Below are 16,836 nucleotides of genomic sequence, written 5' to 3' on the forward strand. Positions count from 1 at the left end.
AATGTTCTATGGAGCAAGGAAGCGATTAGTTAATAAAAATGCTATCACAGGGACTTCCCTGGTGGCGCAGTGGTTTAGAATCCGCCTGCCAATGCAGGGGACACGGGTTCGATCCCTGGTCTGGGAAGATCCCACATGCCACGGAGCCCGTGCACCACAACTAGTGAGCCCACGTACCACAACTACTGAAGCCCGTGCGCCTAGAGCCCATGCTTGGCAACAAGAGAAGCCACCGCAATGAGAAGCCCACGCACGGCCATGAAGAGTAGCCCCCGCTCACCTCAACTAGAGAAAGCCCTGCAGCAACAAAGACCCAATGCAGCCAAAAATAAATAAATAAATTTATTTTTTTAAAATTGCTACCACAAATATTTGTGATATTTTTATGTGCCCACTTGACAAGACAAATATGTTCCTTGCGCTATTTTACGTTAAACTGGCAAAGTCAGAGAATAAAGCAAAATAAATACAAAGTGCGGCCAGAAGCATAAAGGAAACAAGAAGGAAAGGAAATAAAATATATTTGTGGTGGGAAGGAAGACCTTACTTTGTAGGATGGTTACATACAAGTCTTTGGCGGGGGGGGCGACATTTAAGCTGAGATCTGCTACACACACGATGAGAAAGAACTGACCTTGCAAAAAGCAGAGACGGCGTTACTGGGCAGGAGAGACTGTGCAAAGGCCCTGAGACTGGAAGACCTGTTTATATTGGAGGAACTGGAAGAAGACCGGTGTGGCTGGAGGGTGGTGAGCAAGCGAGAGAATGGCGCTTAACTCCCAAATCACGGTGTGGAGCGAGGGTCCCTGTTACAAGTCCACGGGAGAGGAGTAGGCGAGCCAAGAATTTGGCTTCCCGGGGAAGGCCCTAGAGCCCGGCAGGAGTGGAATCGCGAGCGAAGGCGAAGGCCTGCTGGGGGCGCTCAGGAGCAGTTCCGAGTCCATCCTCCACCACGGCGCCTACGCCGCATCCCACAGCGGGTCAGCCCCCCAGGCCTTGCCCAGGGACCGGAGCCCCAGCCTTAGACCAGGGGCTCAGGCCGACTCCTAGGTAAAGAACGCCTTTCTCCCACTTCTGGGTTCCCCTCTACCCGCTGGCTGGTGCTTGGCCAGGTGACCCCGCCGCTCGCGGTCGGATGCTCGGCCCCGGGTACCGCCCGGCTCTCCTAGGTCCGCTCCGTCCGGGAGGCTGCGCGCTTGCCCCACCGTGGAAACCCATTCGCGACTTTCCTCAGCTCGAGTTGGGCGTCCTTCCAACCCTGGGCCCCCCAACACGCGCGCGCGCGCGCGCGCGCGCGCACACACACACACACACACACACACACACAAGGGATTTGGAGCCGAGCCTGGGGCCATCTCTGCCTGCGGACAACGGGGTTTCCTGGAAGATGCGCCCAGGGCCCAGGCTTCTCCTCGTGCGTCTGCAGGCACTTGCCGACCAGGGAAGATCCGGAACAACCTCGCAAATTTTCTTTTACTACGAGGTCTTGCTGGGACCCACAGCTGATGGAAAAGGGGGAGAAGGCAGCCCCAGAAAGCTCAGTGCGCGCACTACAAACTGCTGGGCTCGGCGCCCGCATCTGTGAGTAGAAACACGGGGACGCCTTTCCCCGGGATCCTCTGGAACCCTCTGGAATCCCAGCTTGCCCAGGCTTGGATAACCTTGGAGTCGCGGGCCACCGACAGAGGCGGATTCACTTGAAGACCAAGATCCCCGACAGCAGGTCGGGGGGCGGAGATGACTGCACTTTGGAAATACTGCCTCCCCGGCGCCCTCCTCCCCAACACGCACACATCAGATACTTGAAGAAGCCTGGGCCAGCCAGGTCCCCGGCGGCGTCAGCGATGCCCGGGAGGAACCTGCCCGGCACCAGGAAAGGCGAGGCCGCAGTGTCGGTGCAGAGCCGCCGGACCCGGGGCCTGGGACCTGGCCTCCCCGCAGCCTCGCCGGCCGCGACTGCTCTTGAGCGGCTGGTGGCGCCCGCGTCCTCGCGCATGGCTTTCCGGTCCTAAGAAAGCCTGCGAACCAGTCCCTCCCTCCTACCCGTTCCTTCGTCTCCATGTCCTCACCGGCCCCACGGTGAGCAAGCTTTCCCCTCTGCGCAGAGGACTACCTGCTCGGAGGGGACGCAGTTCTGCAACTCTCGATTCTCCGCAAGGCTCAGGCGGTACAGTTGGCTCCGGGCGCGCGGACCCTGGAGGCTCCTCTGGGCCCCGCTCTGGTTGCTTATTACTTCCTCGGGGTTGGGGGCCAGAGCCCTTGGGGGACGAGAATGAAGGGGTGATGGGAGCAGCCGGCATGGGGGAAGGCAGCCACTGCAGCAGGGGTCAAGGCACCGAGCACATGGACCCCTGCAGCCCTTACCAGCTGTGTGCCCTGGGCTGGGCAGGTTACTGATGCTCACCGAGACTGTAAACGAAGGTGATGATGATAATAAAAAATAAAATAAAATAAAAATAACCTACCTGCTTGAATTGTTATGAGGATTAAATGACAAGATAGACGGTAAAGTGCTTAGAATAGTAGAGTTCCAGGTAGCATTCCACAACCATTAGCTATGATAGTAATGGTCATTGTTACAGTCTGGACTCCTTGGAAGAGCCAGATGCGTTTACTGACAATGTACTCAATCGAAGCTCCCATGTCTCCAGGGTCCTAGGCAAAGGAAGACAGGCTCCTAGGAACAAAAAATGAAAAAGTATTCCTTCCCGTGTTATTGCCATCCCAGTATGAAGAAATCCAAAATTGCCCACCTCCTACCATTCCTAAAAAATCACTATTTTCAGTCTTTCATATTATCCCTGGCTTATATGCATGGAATTTTGTGTTCTTTTATCACTTATTATATAAGTATTTCCCTGGTTGCATAAGTATACTACTTGGTATTGGTATTAATAACAATCATTTTAATGGATCATAATATTCCACTAATTGTTATTCCACTTATTGTTGGACTCTTAAGATGTTCACAAATTTTCATTAGATAATGCTGCTATGTAATCTTCCTTAATAAAACTTTTAAAATAAAAGTTAACAATGATTTATTTTAATATTTTTCTTTTAAAGTTTATTTCTCCAAAAGCTATGCAAATCCGATCACTGAGAACCACCTAATGCATATTCTTTAAATAAAAGTAGTTTTTTATATGAAAGTAATAAAAAGTTAAAATATACAAATAAAAAATGAATGTTATTTGTAATCCCATCACTCAGAGATGTCTTAGAAGCATATCCTTCCAGACTTTTCTGAATATAAATATATATTAATTTTTAATGTAATTTGCTTAGAAAAATGGAGTCCTATGGTACATACTGTTTTGTAACCTAATTTTCACTTAAGGCATCATAAGTATTATAATAATAGCTAACTCTTAATATGGTGCTTACTATGTACCAAGCCCTATTCTAAAGTGTTTTACATATGTTAACTCATTTAATCCTCATAATAGCTCAATGAGGTAACACTTGATTGATATCCCATTTTACAGATGAGGAAGCTCAATCCCAGGAACGTTAAGTGACTTGCCAAAGGCCACACATGTAAGAAGTGGCAGGGTCCACGTACTTAACCCCACCTTATGCTTCTGCCTCACTTGACAGGTCACCTAACTGACATTTATCTTCTCATTCTTAATGAGTGCGTAGTATTCAGAAGAATAGATATAATTTATTTAACCAATCCTCTTGTTTAACACTTAGATATCAATTTTTGATCATACGAAACTTTGATAATGAACATATTTGTACACACATTCTTGGGCACTTCTTTATTCCCTTAGAATAAACTCTGAGAAATGGAATTGCTGGATCACAGAGTAATCTATTTAGACAGGGTGGCAAGGAAAACCTCCCTTTTTCAGAACATAAAGCAAGACTTCTGCTTAAGAAGTGAGCGAATAGTCCTCCTGTACAGCAATATTCTCATTTCACCTGGCCACCCACTCACATGGTCACACCCAAGTCATTGCATTACCAGAAAATGCACTGCGACTGAGACACTGACTTCATACTTCCTGACCGCAGACCATCACCTTCTATACTTCTCTGATTTCAAGACCTCTAATTCACTAGCCCCCATGACTTTTTCATTCTTTATCACTCCTTTCATATCTTTTTAAAAACTTGAGGTACAATTGACATAACAATAAACTGCACATATTTAAAATGTACAATTTGAGAAGCTTTGACATCTGTATTCACCTGTGAAATCATCACCACAATCAAGATGGTGAACGTATCTACCACCTGCAAAAGTTTCCTTGTGACCCTTGGTAATCCCTCCCTCTCAGGCAACCACTGATCTTTTTGTCACTAAAGATTAGTTTGCATTTTCTAGTGTATTATACAAATGGAATCATAGAGTATGTACTGTTTTGTCTAGCTTCTTTTACTCAGCATAATTATTTTGAGATTCATTCATGTTGTGTGTATCGGTAGTTCTTTTTTTTAAAAATTTTTTGGCCGCACTGAGCAGCATGTGGGATTTTAGTTCCCCCACCAGGGATGGGACCCGCGTCCCCTGCAGAGGAAGCGTGGAGTCTTAACCACTGGACTGCCAGGGAAGTCCCTGTATATCAGTAGTTCTTTCATTTTTATTGTTGAGTAGTGCCCCATGGTACAAATATATCACAATTTGTTAACCCATTCAAATCCATTCACCTGTTTATGAACATCTGGCTATTACAAATAAAACTACTATGAACATTCATGTATAAGATTCTGTATGGACATATATTTCCTTTACTCTTGGGTAAATACTTAGCAATGGAATAGCTGGATGACATGATAATTATATGTTCCCAGCAGCAGTGTATGAGAGTTTCAGTTCCTCTACTTTCTCACCAACACTTTAGTATGGTCAATCTTCTAATTTGTATTACCTTTTTGACTACTGTTGTTGAATATCTTTTCATATGCTTTATTTGACATTCATATAGCTTTGGGGTGTGTGTGAAGTATCTGTTCAAATCTTTTGCACATTTAAAAAATTGTATTGTTTGTTTTCTTGTTACTTTTTTAGAGCTATTTGTATATTCTAGATACCAGTCCTCTACCAGCTCTATGATTTGCAAATATTTTTCCCAGTCTGTGGCTTGATTTTCAGTTCTCTTAACAATGACTTTAAATAACAGAAATGTTTAATTTTGATGAATTCGAATTCATCTGTTCTTTCCTTTATGGATCATGCTGTGATGTTGTATCTAAGAAAACTTTGCCTAACCCAAGGTCACAGAGATAGTCTCCTTTGCTTCCTTCTAGAAGTTTTATGGTTTTAGGTTATACATGTAGGCCTATGATTCATTTTGAGTTAAATTTTTCATTCAATATATTTTAGTTTACTGAAAACACTTGGAAATAATGACTAATCAATAGCAATGAGAACCTTAAGAGCTCAGATTGTGGTGTATAAATACTTGTATCTGCTAAAAATGATTAGGGCTCCTTTGAGAAAAGACTGATTCCAGGACTGGGGCAGAAAATGTTCAAATTTTCCTGGAATGTCTTGTCGTGCCAGAATCTCTCAAAAATCTTAAAGAAGATTTAAGATTAAGTCTTAAAGAAGCTCTCAAAAACTGCTAGGATTCTATCAAAGATCTTGGAAACTAATTTGAATTGGCTCTGACAGGTCAAAGATGGGACATTTTTAACATCAATAAGGATGATGGTCACAGTAGACTACAACACAAATCGTTTTAAATCCATAAATTCATAAAGATTAAAAACACACCTTATCAACCACCTTTGGGGATTGCTAGTATACCAATTCATTAATTTAATAACTGGTAAAGGAAGGGAAAGAATCAAAACTAATTCTGCCTTTCCTATAGAAAATATACTTCACATTAAACAAATCACAGTGAGGGAAAATTTCTATTCATAAAAGTATTCCAGCTAATGAATAAATGATGTTAGAATTAGAATACCTGTATCACCATTCTTCAACACTGAGTTAATGGAGCTCGGCAATGATCCTCTATGACGGCTAACATCACAGTAAAACAACTAGCATCACCTGCTTCCTGATAAAACACAACATACCATCTGTGATGTGGCCTTGTCAAGACAAAAAAAAAAAAAAAAAGGTTACTCTGATCAAGCCTCTAAATTTAAATTCTTATTTTCAAAAATACAGGGCGAAGAAGAACATGTTAAATAATACCAGAGGGATGAAATTAGCAAAGTTCAGTCTGTGAGAAAACTTACAGGACAAAAAAACCCAGTTCTTCAGTTTTTAAAAAAAGGATGCAAGGGAAAAGAAAAAGATGGAAAAGAAAACTACAGATTAAAAGAGACATAAATGACAAAATAATTGTTCCAGCTATCTTTACTAGCATAACAAATCACTCCAAAATTAGTGTCTTCAAACAATGACAACATTACATTTGCTCATGAATCTGTAGTTTGGGAAGGGCTCAGCAGGACAATTCATCTCTGCTCCACTCACTTAACTGGGATGGCTTGAAGGTTGGGGGCTGGAATCAGAACACGTCTAAAGGTTGATTCTGGCTGTCCCCTGGGACCTCCTCTGGGTCTAGAGCCAGACCACCCACCCATGTCTTGCCTGCAGCCCGAATGCTGAGTTCCAAGAGCCAGAGCCCTAAGAGGTAGGTAGGTAGGTAGGTAGGTAGGTAGGTAGGTAGATAGATAGATAGTTAGATAGATAGTAGATAGATAGATAGATGGCCAGTGGAAGCTGTACCACCTTCTATGACAGCCACAGAAGTCACGTAACATCACTTCTGTTGTACTCTATTTGTTAGAAATTCTCCCAAGGCAAGGAGAATTCAATTTTACATTTTGATGGGAAGAGCATCAAGGAATTTTCAGAAAAAAATTTAAAATCCACCACAATAACTAACTACAAAAAAAAACATTTTAAAAAAGAACAATTAGGACGATCAGAGCAATGTAGATAAATGATACTACATATATAGACATATGACATTGAACGTATGATGACATTAAGTAATTGTTGGCTTGGAGGTGTGTGATGATGGTATTGTGGTTATTTTAAAAGGGGAGGCCTTGTCTTTTAGAAATATACACTAAAATATTTACAGATGAAAATATATGGCAATTTACTTCAAAATAATTTGGAGGAGTGCATGGAGATATAGAAGTAACAAGATTGGCCGTGCTTTAATCATTGGGTGCAAGGGGATTCGTTATATAGTTCTTCCTACTATGTTTGAAAATGTTCGTAATAAAAAGTTTAAATTCATTAATACTTTAAACAAAGAGCAATCAGCCATCTGAAACTAACTTAAGAGGTGATCGCGCCCCTCGTGTGTTGGGCCGGAGATTTGCCGGCTGTGTGGGGTTGGAGGCCCGGGACCGCGGGGACGTCGCCATACCAGAAGTACCGAACAGAAAAAGTGCAGGACAAGAAAAAAAGTCATCCACCTGTATAGTAGAAAAGCGGCTCAAATTACGAGAGAGACCCACAAGCAAGAAAAAATGTAAAAATTGAAGAATGAAAAGGCGTTGCGTCTCAACCTTATTGGTGAAAAACTGCAGTGGTTTCAAAATCATCTTGATCCCCAAAAAGTAGGGTATTCAAAGAGAGATGCTTGCGCATTAACTGAAAGGTATTTAACTCCATTCAGCAGTGAACTGGAGCAGATTGAGTTACATAACAGCATAAAGGACAGGCCAGGAAGGCAGCACTGTTCCTGGGAAACGGTCATCAAGCAGACCATGGAGCGAGATCGGCCTCAGTATGAAGGATACGGCCTGAGATTCCAGACATTTTAAATGCACGCAATCTGAAAACTCTTAGGGAATAGGATTTTGATCTGAAGAAGGTGCCAAACATTGAAATGAGAAAAATCTGTGCTAATGATGCAATGCTGCAATGCCTAAGAAGTGCAAGAAGAAAACTGTTACGGCTGTAGATAGAGATTTAGGGGAATTGGAACTGAAAGATGAATCAGGTGACACGGACAAGGAAATGACTACAGTGGCCTAATTGTCTTTACTTGAGGTGAAAATAAATAATTTAAGAACTTCAAGTTACACTTGAATTGATTATGGTAAATAATTGTCTAGATACAAGAATTTGCTCTTTAGCTTATTCTCTTATATGATGAGAATCCCACTTTCAGTTTCAAAAACAGTGTTATGATTTTTACTTAAAAATGAATGTTGCTTTTCATTTACATTAAGTTGTTAGAATAGATAGACGTGATCAGCAAAATCCATTTAATCTGAATTTCTGGGGCTGGGAGAGCAATATGAATGAGGACAAAAAATGTTGTAATTTTTTTCCTTGTGTTTACTTAGAATCACCTAATCTCACATTTTGGGGCATGGGCAGCAACTGTTTGCTAGAAGGTTACTGTGGGTACTTCTTGAACAGTGATGATAGCAAAATTGCCTTTTATTAATATGTTTCACTGTTCTTCCTCTTACACATGAAACCTATTTTCTTTCTTATGAAATAGGGAACATGGGATACAGAATTTATATACTCTTACGGATTGTACATTGCTGTTATTTATTATCTTTGAACCAGAGTTAGTTAAATGGTTAAAGAAAAACCAGTAACTATTCTTGTTATGTTGATCTCCTGCACTTAACCTGTTATCTTGATAAAGGGGATAAATGATTTCAGGTTAGATCTTTTGGTTTGTATATTATTTTTTGCTTTCTCATTGTGAAAAGTGATAGGTTTTATTTGTGGAAACAGAACCAAAGATTAGAGAACTAGTTATTTCACTTGTGTTAGTTTTTCTTCTAAGAGAATTCAATTGATATGTAATATCATTCAATATTTCCAGTATCACAAAAAACATGGATGTGGTAGAATGTTCCTCACAGAACTTGTTAAATGCAAGTATCTTCTAGTCTAATTTCTTTTTTTTAAATTTATTTAATTTATTTTTATTTTTGGCTGTGTTGTGTCTTCATTGCTGCGTGCAGGTTTTCTCTAGTTGCAGAGAGCAGGGGCTACTCTTTGTTGTGGTGCGCGGGCTTCTCATTGCGGTGGCTTCTCTTGTTGCAGAGCACAGGCTCTAGGTGCGCGGGCTTCAGTAGTTGTGGTGCGCAGGCTCAGTAATTGTGGCTTGCAGGCTCTAGAGCAGAGGCTTAGTAGTTGTGGCACACGGGCTTAGTTGCTCTGTGGCACGTGGGATCTTCCCGGACCAGGGCTCGAACCTGTGTCCCCTGCATTGGCAGGCAGATTCTTAACCACTGTGCCACCAGGCAAGGCCCTAGACTAATTTCTAAAGAATGCAGTGCAAGTGTATTTTAGTATTTTCAAGAAAGTAAAAAAGCTGTATGAGGTAACTAGATATCAACTAAAAGTCCTGTTAACAGCTTTTTTACTTTGGAAAATTAAAAATAAAACTAATTTCTATTAAAAAATTAAAAAGAGGTGATCAAGGCAGAAACTAGTTTTAAGGAAGTCTTAAATGAACATCAAAGAGATGTAAAACGGAGACCTGAAGCCAACTAGCAACAAAGAGTGAAAAGATATTCTCTTCCCAAATCCTGCTGGGATTCTGGGCTGGGGGTACCAAAAGCCCGCATACCTCATATAAGCTAGTAGGAGAGGTCACGGGCAGTTCCAAGCTTTGCTTGTTCAAAGCTTTCTTATCTACATAAACTGAAAGTCACTAGAATTATTTTATTAGGCTCAGGAGGTTGGAGAGAACCTGGCTGAATAAATTCCATCCTCGTGCTTTGAGAATGGTTAAAAATGCTACCCACAGGCACTGAGGGTTCCTCTAGAGATCTTCTGACATTGAGGCTAGAAGCCCTTAGAATCTGGGGACAAGAGAATCTTCAGAAGACCTGAAATAAGAATCTTCGTCTGTGGGTAAACACAGGAACTCAAGATAAATTCATCTCTAAGCATCAGGAAGCCAAAGGAGATGGCCTCATTTGCTCCATGAGCTTGCTTGCAATCCTCCTCAGTTATGAGACCCGTAGACAGAACCTCTGCTTCCTCTCATAAGAATTACAATTTATGGAAAAGGTATTATTTATTTTCCAGGAAGGAGCCACCAGCCTTGATAGACAGGTTTGGGTATCTTAAGCCCAACCCCATGAGGCTGCTCACTTGTCTGCACTCCCTGTGAGAACAATCTTCAGGGAATGCAAGGAAGCTGGGAATGGACTTGCCTAAATCCTTGTGCTATATGCAGCTCTGGGACTTCCCTGGTGGTCCAGTGGTTGAGAATCCATCTTGCAATGCAGGGGACATTGGTTCGATCCCTGATGGGGGAACTAAGATCCCACATGTGGCGGGACAAGCAACTAGAGAGCCCGCATGCCACAACTAAGACCCGATGCAGCCGGAAAAAAAAATGCAACTCTGTACCTAATTTAATGTGTGTTTCAGGAGTCCCCAAGGTTCAATGATTCATTAGAAGGACTCACAGGACCCAGTAAAGCTGTTACATTCATGGTTACAGTTTATTACAGTGAAAGGATACAGCTGAAATCAGCAAAGGAAGAAGGCAGATAGGGTGGAGTGCAGGAGATACCAAGCACAAGCTTCCAGTTTCCTGTCCAGTTGTCCTGTTCCAGTGCTCAATTTTCTCAGCACCAACGTGTGACAACATGTGTGAGGTGTTGCCAACGAGGCACGCCAAGACTTTGATATCCAAAGTTTTTATTGGGGGTTAATCACATGGACATGCAGTGCCTGTATAACTCACCTTAACTACTCAGTCTCCAGCCCCTAGACTTCAAACTGACACAGCATGACCCAAGGGCTCCATCATACAAACCACTCTTGTCAGGCAGGAAACTCCAAGGGCTCAGACTTCATTTCCCAGTAACTGGTCAAGAGCCAGTCCTGAAGCCCCTTGGAATGTATAGAGTTTGGGCAACTAAGTCCTGCTGTGTTAACCTTTTCCTGAAACTTACTTAGCACTTATTACGTGCCACCTTTTATGATTAACTTCTTTTTTACCAAGTGAGTTGTATTTCCCCAGCTGGGGTGGAGGACATCATAAGAGCAGCAACAGTGTCTCATACCTTTTAGTATCCTGGGGGCTTGCAGAGTTCCATGTATTAACAGACACCCAATAGTCACTTCTGTTTCATGTGATTAAGGCTCATCTTCCAACTAGACTATAAACTTCCAGAGAAAAAGAACTGGACTGTGCCTGTTTTTTGCATACCTTTTGATGCCCAGATGTTATGGTCTGAATGTTTGTGTCCCCTCAAGATGCATATGTTGGAAACTAATCACCAATGTGATGGTATTGGGATGTCATTAGGTCATGAATGTGGAGCCCTCATGGATGGGATTAGTGCCCTTATAAAAGATGACTCAGAGATCCCTCACTCCTTCTACCATGTGAGGTTACAGCCAGAGGTGCTGTTTATGAACCAGGAGGTGGGCTTTCACTAGGCACTGAATCTGTTGGTGACTTGATCTTGGACTTCCCAGCTTCCAGAACTCTAAGAATCTTAACGAATTTCTGTTGTTTATAAGACACCCAGTCTATGATATTTTGTTATAGCAGACCAAATGCACTAAGACACCAGATCAGGGCCTTAATATGGTAGGTGCTCAACAAATATGAGATGGTCAATGAACGTAAACATTCCCTTTTTCTCTGGGTCTCTTTGCTGAGGCCAGACCAATGCTTCATAAATGGATGGAGAGAGAGAGAGACAGAGAGTGTTTTGCAGAGAAATGAATTGCAGCAATGAATAACCAGCACAGGATTTTTTTAAAGACCAAAGCTTTTATTCCAATCAGGAGTCATTTACTTTTGCAAGCTATTTCTCTGAGTCCTTTGTGAAGAGGACAGCCTCAGTGATGCTCTCAGTGATGTAATCTATGTTGTAGGAATTGATACAGGTGAAGTTGATCCGCCCATTCTTGGGGATGTAGATATGCTTTTTCTTGACCAAGTATTCCACCTGTCGGGCTGGTGATGACCATAGGGTCTCAGATCCTGAGGTGGCCACCTCTAGCTCCCCTCTAGCCTAGGGTGAATTATGGAGGACAGAGAGTGTCAGCCTTTCTGGGGATCCAGAAGAATCTTTAAAGCAGCTCTACTTTCCTCAGGAAAGGATCAAAATCTGGGGTGAAGCTAGGGACTGGTCACCTAGTCCATGAAGTTTATGCTCAAATACAAGCCCAAATACAAGGTCAGAAAGGGGGGAGCTGTCCCTTCCTAGACACTTACGGTTGAGTCCAAGATAGCTATGGGACCCCTTCTGCTCAGTGATGTGATCCCAGGAGCCCGGGGTACCCAGGAGCCGGAGCTTCTCCTTCACTTTTTCCTTGGTCATCATGACGTTCTCTACAACCCCTTCCAGACTCTGTTTCCTGCCAAGGAAAGGACATCAAGAAATTAAGAGTATAAGGTCTCCCCGTGCTCTCAACCTCCTCATTGCCTTTCCCCTCTTCTCCCTTCAAAAGTGGTGGAGCCAGGCATCCACCTGGGATGGTTATAAACGGGAGGGGGTTTCAGCCCATATTAATGTAAGCAAGCGAAGCACACTCTCAGGCAGACTGCCAGAGTAGCAGGCCCTTGGTGCTTCCTCATCTCCTCCTGCAATCTGGGAATGCTCAAATAATTCAATAATAATTTGACCTGTGTCCAAAAAGAGCATCCTATTACCCATTGCCCCAAGGCTGGGCAACCCTCAGCATAGCCGCTGCCACTGGTACACAGTGGCTCCTCAGTAAAGAGTAAAGAAGCAATGTGGGGGCTTCCCTGGTGGCGCAGTGGTTGAGAATCTGCCTGCTAATGCAGGGGATATGGGTTCGAGCCCTGGTCTGGGAAGATCCCACATGCCGAGGAGCAACTGGGCCCGTGAGCCACAACTACTGAGCCTGCGCGTCTGGAGCCTGTGCTCCGCAACAAGAGAGGCCGCGATAGTGAGAGGCCCGCGCACCGCGACGAAGAGTGGCCCCCGCTCGCCGCAACTAGAGAAAGCCCTCGCACAGAAACGAAGACCCAACACAGCTAAAAATAAATAAATAAACTTATTAAAAAAAAAAAAAAAGAAGCCATGCGGGCAGGAAGAGAAGCAGCCACCGCATCCTGTGAGTCAGCAAGTCTGTGGGTGTCCAGAGGCTCCGCCCACCCGCCCTGCCCCACCCCTCCCCCTTACCATTCTCCCTGCATAGCCGGGTTACAGAGGACAGAGGTGATAATGCGAGCACCCATGGTAGGAGGGTTTAGCCACAGGGCCCGCGCGAAGTTCATCAGCTGCGAGAGGACGCGGAGCAGGAGCTGGTTATTGAGTGCCACCACCGCGAGGATCCCCACTCCTTCGTCTGCAGCATTGGGACAGACAGCCTGTCTCAGCGCCCCCCTCTGCCATTCCAGGGCCGTGCCCGCAGTCTCTGCCTCTTGCCTTGCTGAAGAGAGGGATGGACTGCGGCGCCCGCCACCCAGCCCAGCCAAGCTGGCATCCACGCCCCGGGAAGCTGCCACAGGCTCCGCTTGCAGGAAAAAGTAGCCACAGGTAAGAGCCTTAAAGGTGGAAGGGACTTGAAAGATCACTAACTCCCACCCCTCGTCTTATAGTGGAGCAAGCAGAAGCCTGAGAGGCGTGAAATGAGTCAGCTAGAGTCAGTTTTGGCAGTTGAGCTGAGACCATACCACAGAACCTGACTGGTAGCTCAGTGCCCTTCCCTTCTGCCACCGGTGCCCCCTCTGGAGGCCTGGGCTCTCTCCAGAGGGTAGGAGATGTCAAACGGGTCGCTCGTGCCCAGGGTGGGGCACCACCAGGCCTTCCCTTCTCCTCCAGCCCACGTCATACCATAAATACCAAAATTCTTGGACAGAGACTGGCTGCAGAAGAACTCAAAGCCTTGAGACACAAAGTATTGTAAGAATCTAGAATCTTCTTCCAGGTCACCAGTAGCTAAACCTTGATAGGGAATGTCAAAAAATGGAAATATCTGCTTGCTCTGTAGGAGAAAGGAGAATGAGAAAAGGAAGGGACTGATGGAGGCACGGGAGGTGGTGAGAGGGAGGGGAGCCAGGCGGGAGGGTGGGCTCACCTTCATGAGGACCATCAACTGTGTCCACTGACCCTGTGTCAGCTTGCAGTTGCCGATGTTCCCGATCACGAAGATACAGCCGTGCGGGGCCCGCTGCGGGTAGAGACTGTCTCGTCAGGCGCTTCCTTGACCACGTCAGTCGTGGCACCAGGACATTGGGAGGAGACGTGGTCCTCTGTGTTGGTTCCTACTAAAGGGCTACGAATCCAAGCCTAGAAAAGGCCTTGGTGATTGAAGGGGGCGGGGAAGGAAAGGAAAACTGTGAATCAATTCTCGGGGGGTGCATCTGAGCGGGCACATCTACCTCCACCACATCGAGGAGCATGCTGGGGTCCAAGCGCAGCCGTGCGGAGTCCCAGAAGTTGTGTTCATAAACTGTAAAGCCCATGTCCTGGAAGACGAGTCCATGCGGTTCTGTGGGAAGACATCCCCCACCAGCTGGTACCCGGCAAGTGGAAAGATGGAAGCAGACACACCAGAGAGTGAGCCTGAGGGGGAGGGTCAGTGGCCGAAGGCAGGACAATAATAGGAGAGGGACAAGCATACCTTGGCTCGTCCACCATGTTTCTCATGACAGAGAGTGAGGAGGACAACAGTGAAGATTGCAAATGGGGTAGGAATCAGGAACAGGGGACGGGGGTCTGCTGTTGCCCTCACTTGCCTAACACTCACCTTTTTGAGAAGAAATGATGTAAACTATTTGAGAATCCCGACGCCAAGTTTTGAGGAACTGAGCCCCCAGTTGGAAAGCACCGCTGTCACCTACCGTGTGCACACCCCCTGCCTGCCAGCAAAACAGAAGCAGAAGTAGCACCTGCAGGCACTGATGTTTCCCAGAAAAAGTTGGGGAAGGAGGGTCACTTCCTCATGGAGGTCAAAGCAACATTCTCCAACACATACACCTCTGTTGACGCATTCAACCAGATTTACCGAGCACCTACTATGTGCCAGACACTGTAGTAGGCACTTGGGATGCATAAGGGAACAAAAAGAACACCCTCCACCCCCATGGTGCTCATGTCCATACCAGGCATGGGCAGCCTTTGTCTACAAAGGGCCAAGTAGTCAATGTTTTAGGCTTTCAGGCCGTATAACTACTCAACTCTGCCTTTATAGCAGAAGGCAGCTCTCGACAAGGCAAGCAAATGATGATGGCCATGCTCCAATAACATTTTCTGGACACTGAAATTTGAATTTCATATAATTTTCATGTGTCCCAAAATATTATCCCTCTTTGATTTTCAACCATTAAAAAAAAAAAAAAAAAAAGAGTGATGGTGATACCAGCCCCACTTCAGATTCAGATCATCCCCTTCTTAAAAGAGCTTGCACATGATCGTGTGGGCTGGTGCAAGAGCCCTGGTTTTGGGTCCTGATCCTGACTCTGCCCTCCAGTGACCAAGGTTGGGACTCCTTGAGCCTCAAGGGGCCCCTCCAAAGTCTCTTTCAGGTTTATGATTGTACATCCCCGATCCCCAATCTCCGCTCCTTGTGTCTCGGTGAGTAAGGAAAGGGCCCTGCTTCTCACCCTGTTCTCCATAATGACTTGGCTGTTCTTTCCAAAGAGGAGGTTCAAGGAGGCCTGGATGAATGATTTCATGCCCATCACTGGCGTGTACTCAAAGTTCAGGGAGGGATCCTGGACGATCTGCGTTTGGGTCTTGCGCACGACAGAGGACACCCAGGGTTGGCCTTGGCTGGTCATGCAGACTGTGAGGGTAAGGGAAGAGGGGGCTCTTAATGCCCACCTCAGCATCTGCGAGTTTGGGCTCTTCAGAAAGCCCACAGATCTGTCCTGCCTCTCTTGGGGCTTTGGGAAGTCACCTAGGAAAAGACAACTTTCCTTTTCTTTTTCCCCTTTTATAAAAACAATGTGTTGTTAGTGAATGTATCTAATTTTCATCTTTTTAAAAAAGGCAACAGAAACCTATGCCATTTAAAGGACAAAAATGATAGACAACGTGAGAGTTGTAGGTACATGAGACTGAACAAAGGTGACACTGACTTTCACCATGGCAAGGGCTGGCTGCATCCCCGAACAGTCCATTTTAGGAGCCATTCTCAGTTCAGGAGCGGAGGGGGGAGTGGGTAGAATGAAGAGGCTTAAGAAAGTACAGTGTCCTCGCAGGCCCCAAGCGTAGAGCTGGGGGAGAGGATACAGCTCTTACCAAATCCTGGGAAACCCGCAGAGAAGGGCAGAGGGCACAGAATGACCCAGGAGGTTTTCTGCTCTTTTACCCACTGGGCAATTCTGTTAACAGGAGCAGAGCTGTCTGTCTGGGGAGGCTTGGGCTCTCTCCCGATACGGCCCTCCTAGAGGCAATGATGGTAGACTAGGTCTCACACTCCAAAACTACGAGGCACCTACCTTTATAGGCCAGGAACATCTTGTTAGGGTGGTCGTCTTGTTTGTAGGTCTTCAGCAAGCTGCCTTCTAGCTTCTGGGCTAGGGGCACATCCGTGAACACAGACATCGTCGAGGGAAAGTAGAGCCAAGGCTATGCTTCCGCTCTCGAAGGCTTCTGCTCTGCAGCATTCCTCCAAGTCTGGACCCGACAGACCAGCCTCTTCCCAGAACCTTGGCAACTCCAACGCAGAGGCTCCGGACAACTGGTCACCAGAGCAACAGAACCCCACCACTCACTGTCTCCGCGGTAGCCATCCTCCAGGGCTACGGGAATACTGCAAGACAACGGGGGAGAACCCTCTGAGACAGGGGGCCGGGGGAGAGCGTAGGGAGGACCTGGAATTCCCAGGCACCTCTCCCTAACTCACTGGCTCCTCTAGTCACCTAATCCAAAATAACAAGTCAGCCCCTTAGAAGATGGGGCAACGCAGGCAGCCGTGAGCGC

The 16,836-nt window shown here is 45.5% G+C and overlaps 1 protein-coding gene and 1 pseudogene across 1 annotated transcript; one reads left to right on the top strand and one right to left on the bottom strand.

Moving 5' to 3' along the window:
• The first annotated feature begins 135 nt into the window (after positions 1 to 135).
• Positions 136 to 7,969, top strand: LOC132356645 (translation machinery-associated protein 16-like; annotated as a pseudogene).
• A 3,753-nt stretch (positions 7,970 to 11,722) lies between these two features.
• GOT1L1 (glutamic-oxaloacetic transaminase 1 like 1) lies at positions 11,723 to 16,636 on the bottom strand. The gene is made up of 9 exons (XM_059909478.1): positions 16,353 to 16,636; positions 15,513 to 15,694; positions 14,657 to 14,768; positions 14,289 to 14,398; positions 13,985 to 14,077; positions 13,741 to 13,891; positions 13,087 to 13,252; positions 12,153 to 12,295; positions 11,723 to 11,891 (listed from the first exon to the last, which is right to left on the bottom strand). Exons 1-9 carry the CDS (start codon positions 16,456 to 16,458, stop codon positions 11,740 to 11,742), a joined length of 1,215 nt encoding a protein of 404 aa, XP_059765461.1. The 5' UTR covers positions 16,459 to 16,636; the 3' UTR covers positions 11,723 to 11,739.
• Positions 16,637 to 16,836: the final 200 nt, after the last annotated feature.

Source organism: Balaenoptera ricei, chromosome 21, assembly GCF_028023285.1.
Source record: "Balaenoptera ricei isolate mBalRic1 chromosome 21, mBalRic1.hap2, whole genome shotgun sequence".
Classification (NCBI taxonomy): Eukaryota; Metazoa; Chordata; class Mammalia; order Artiodactyla; family Balaenopteridae; genus Balaenoptera; species Balaenoptera ricei.

Excerpts from the sequence above, each read along its gene's own strand:
- GOT1L1 (XM_059909478.1), bottom strand. The coding sequence starts at position 16,458 with ATGTCTGTGTTCACGGATGTGCCCCTAGCCCAGAAGCTAGAAGGCAGC. Across the intron at positions 13,892-13,984 it reads AGTTGATGGTCCTCATGAAG|AGCAAGCAGATATTTCCATT; the intron begins GTGAGCCCACCC and ends TTTCTCCTACAG. Across the intron at positions 12,296-13,086 it reads CCGGCTATGCAGGGAGAATG|GAAACAGAGTCTGGAAGGGG; the intron begins GTAAGGGGGAGG and ends TTTCCTTGGCAG.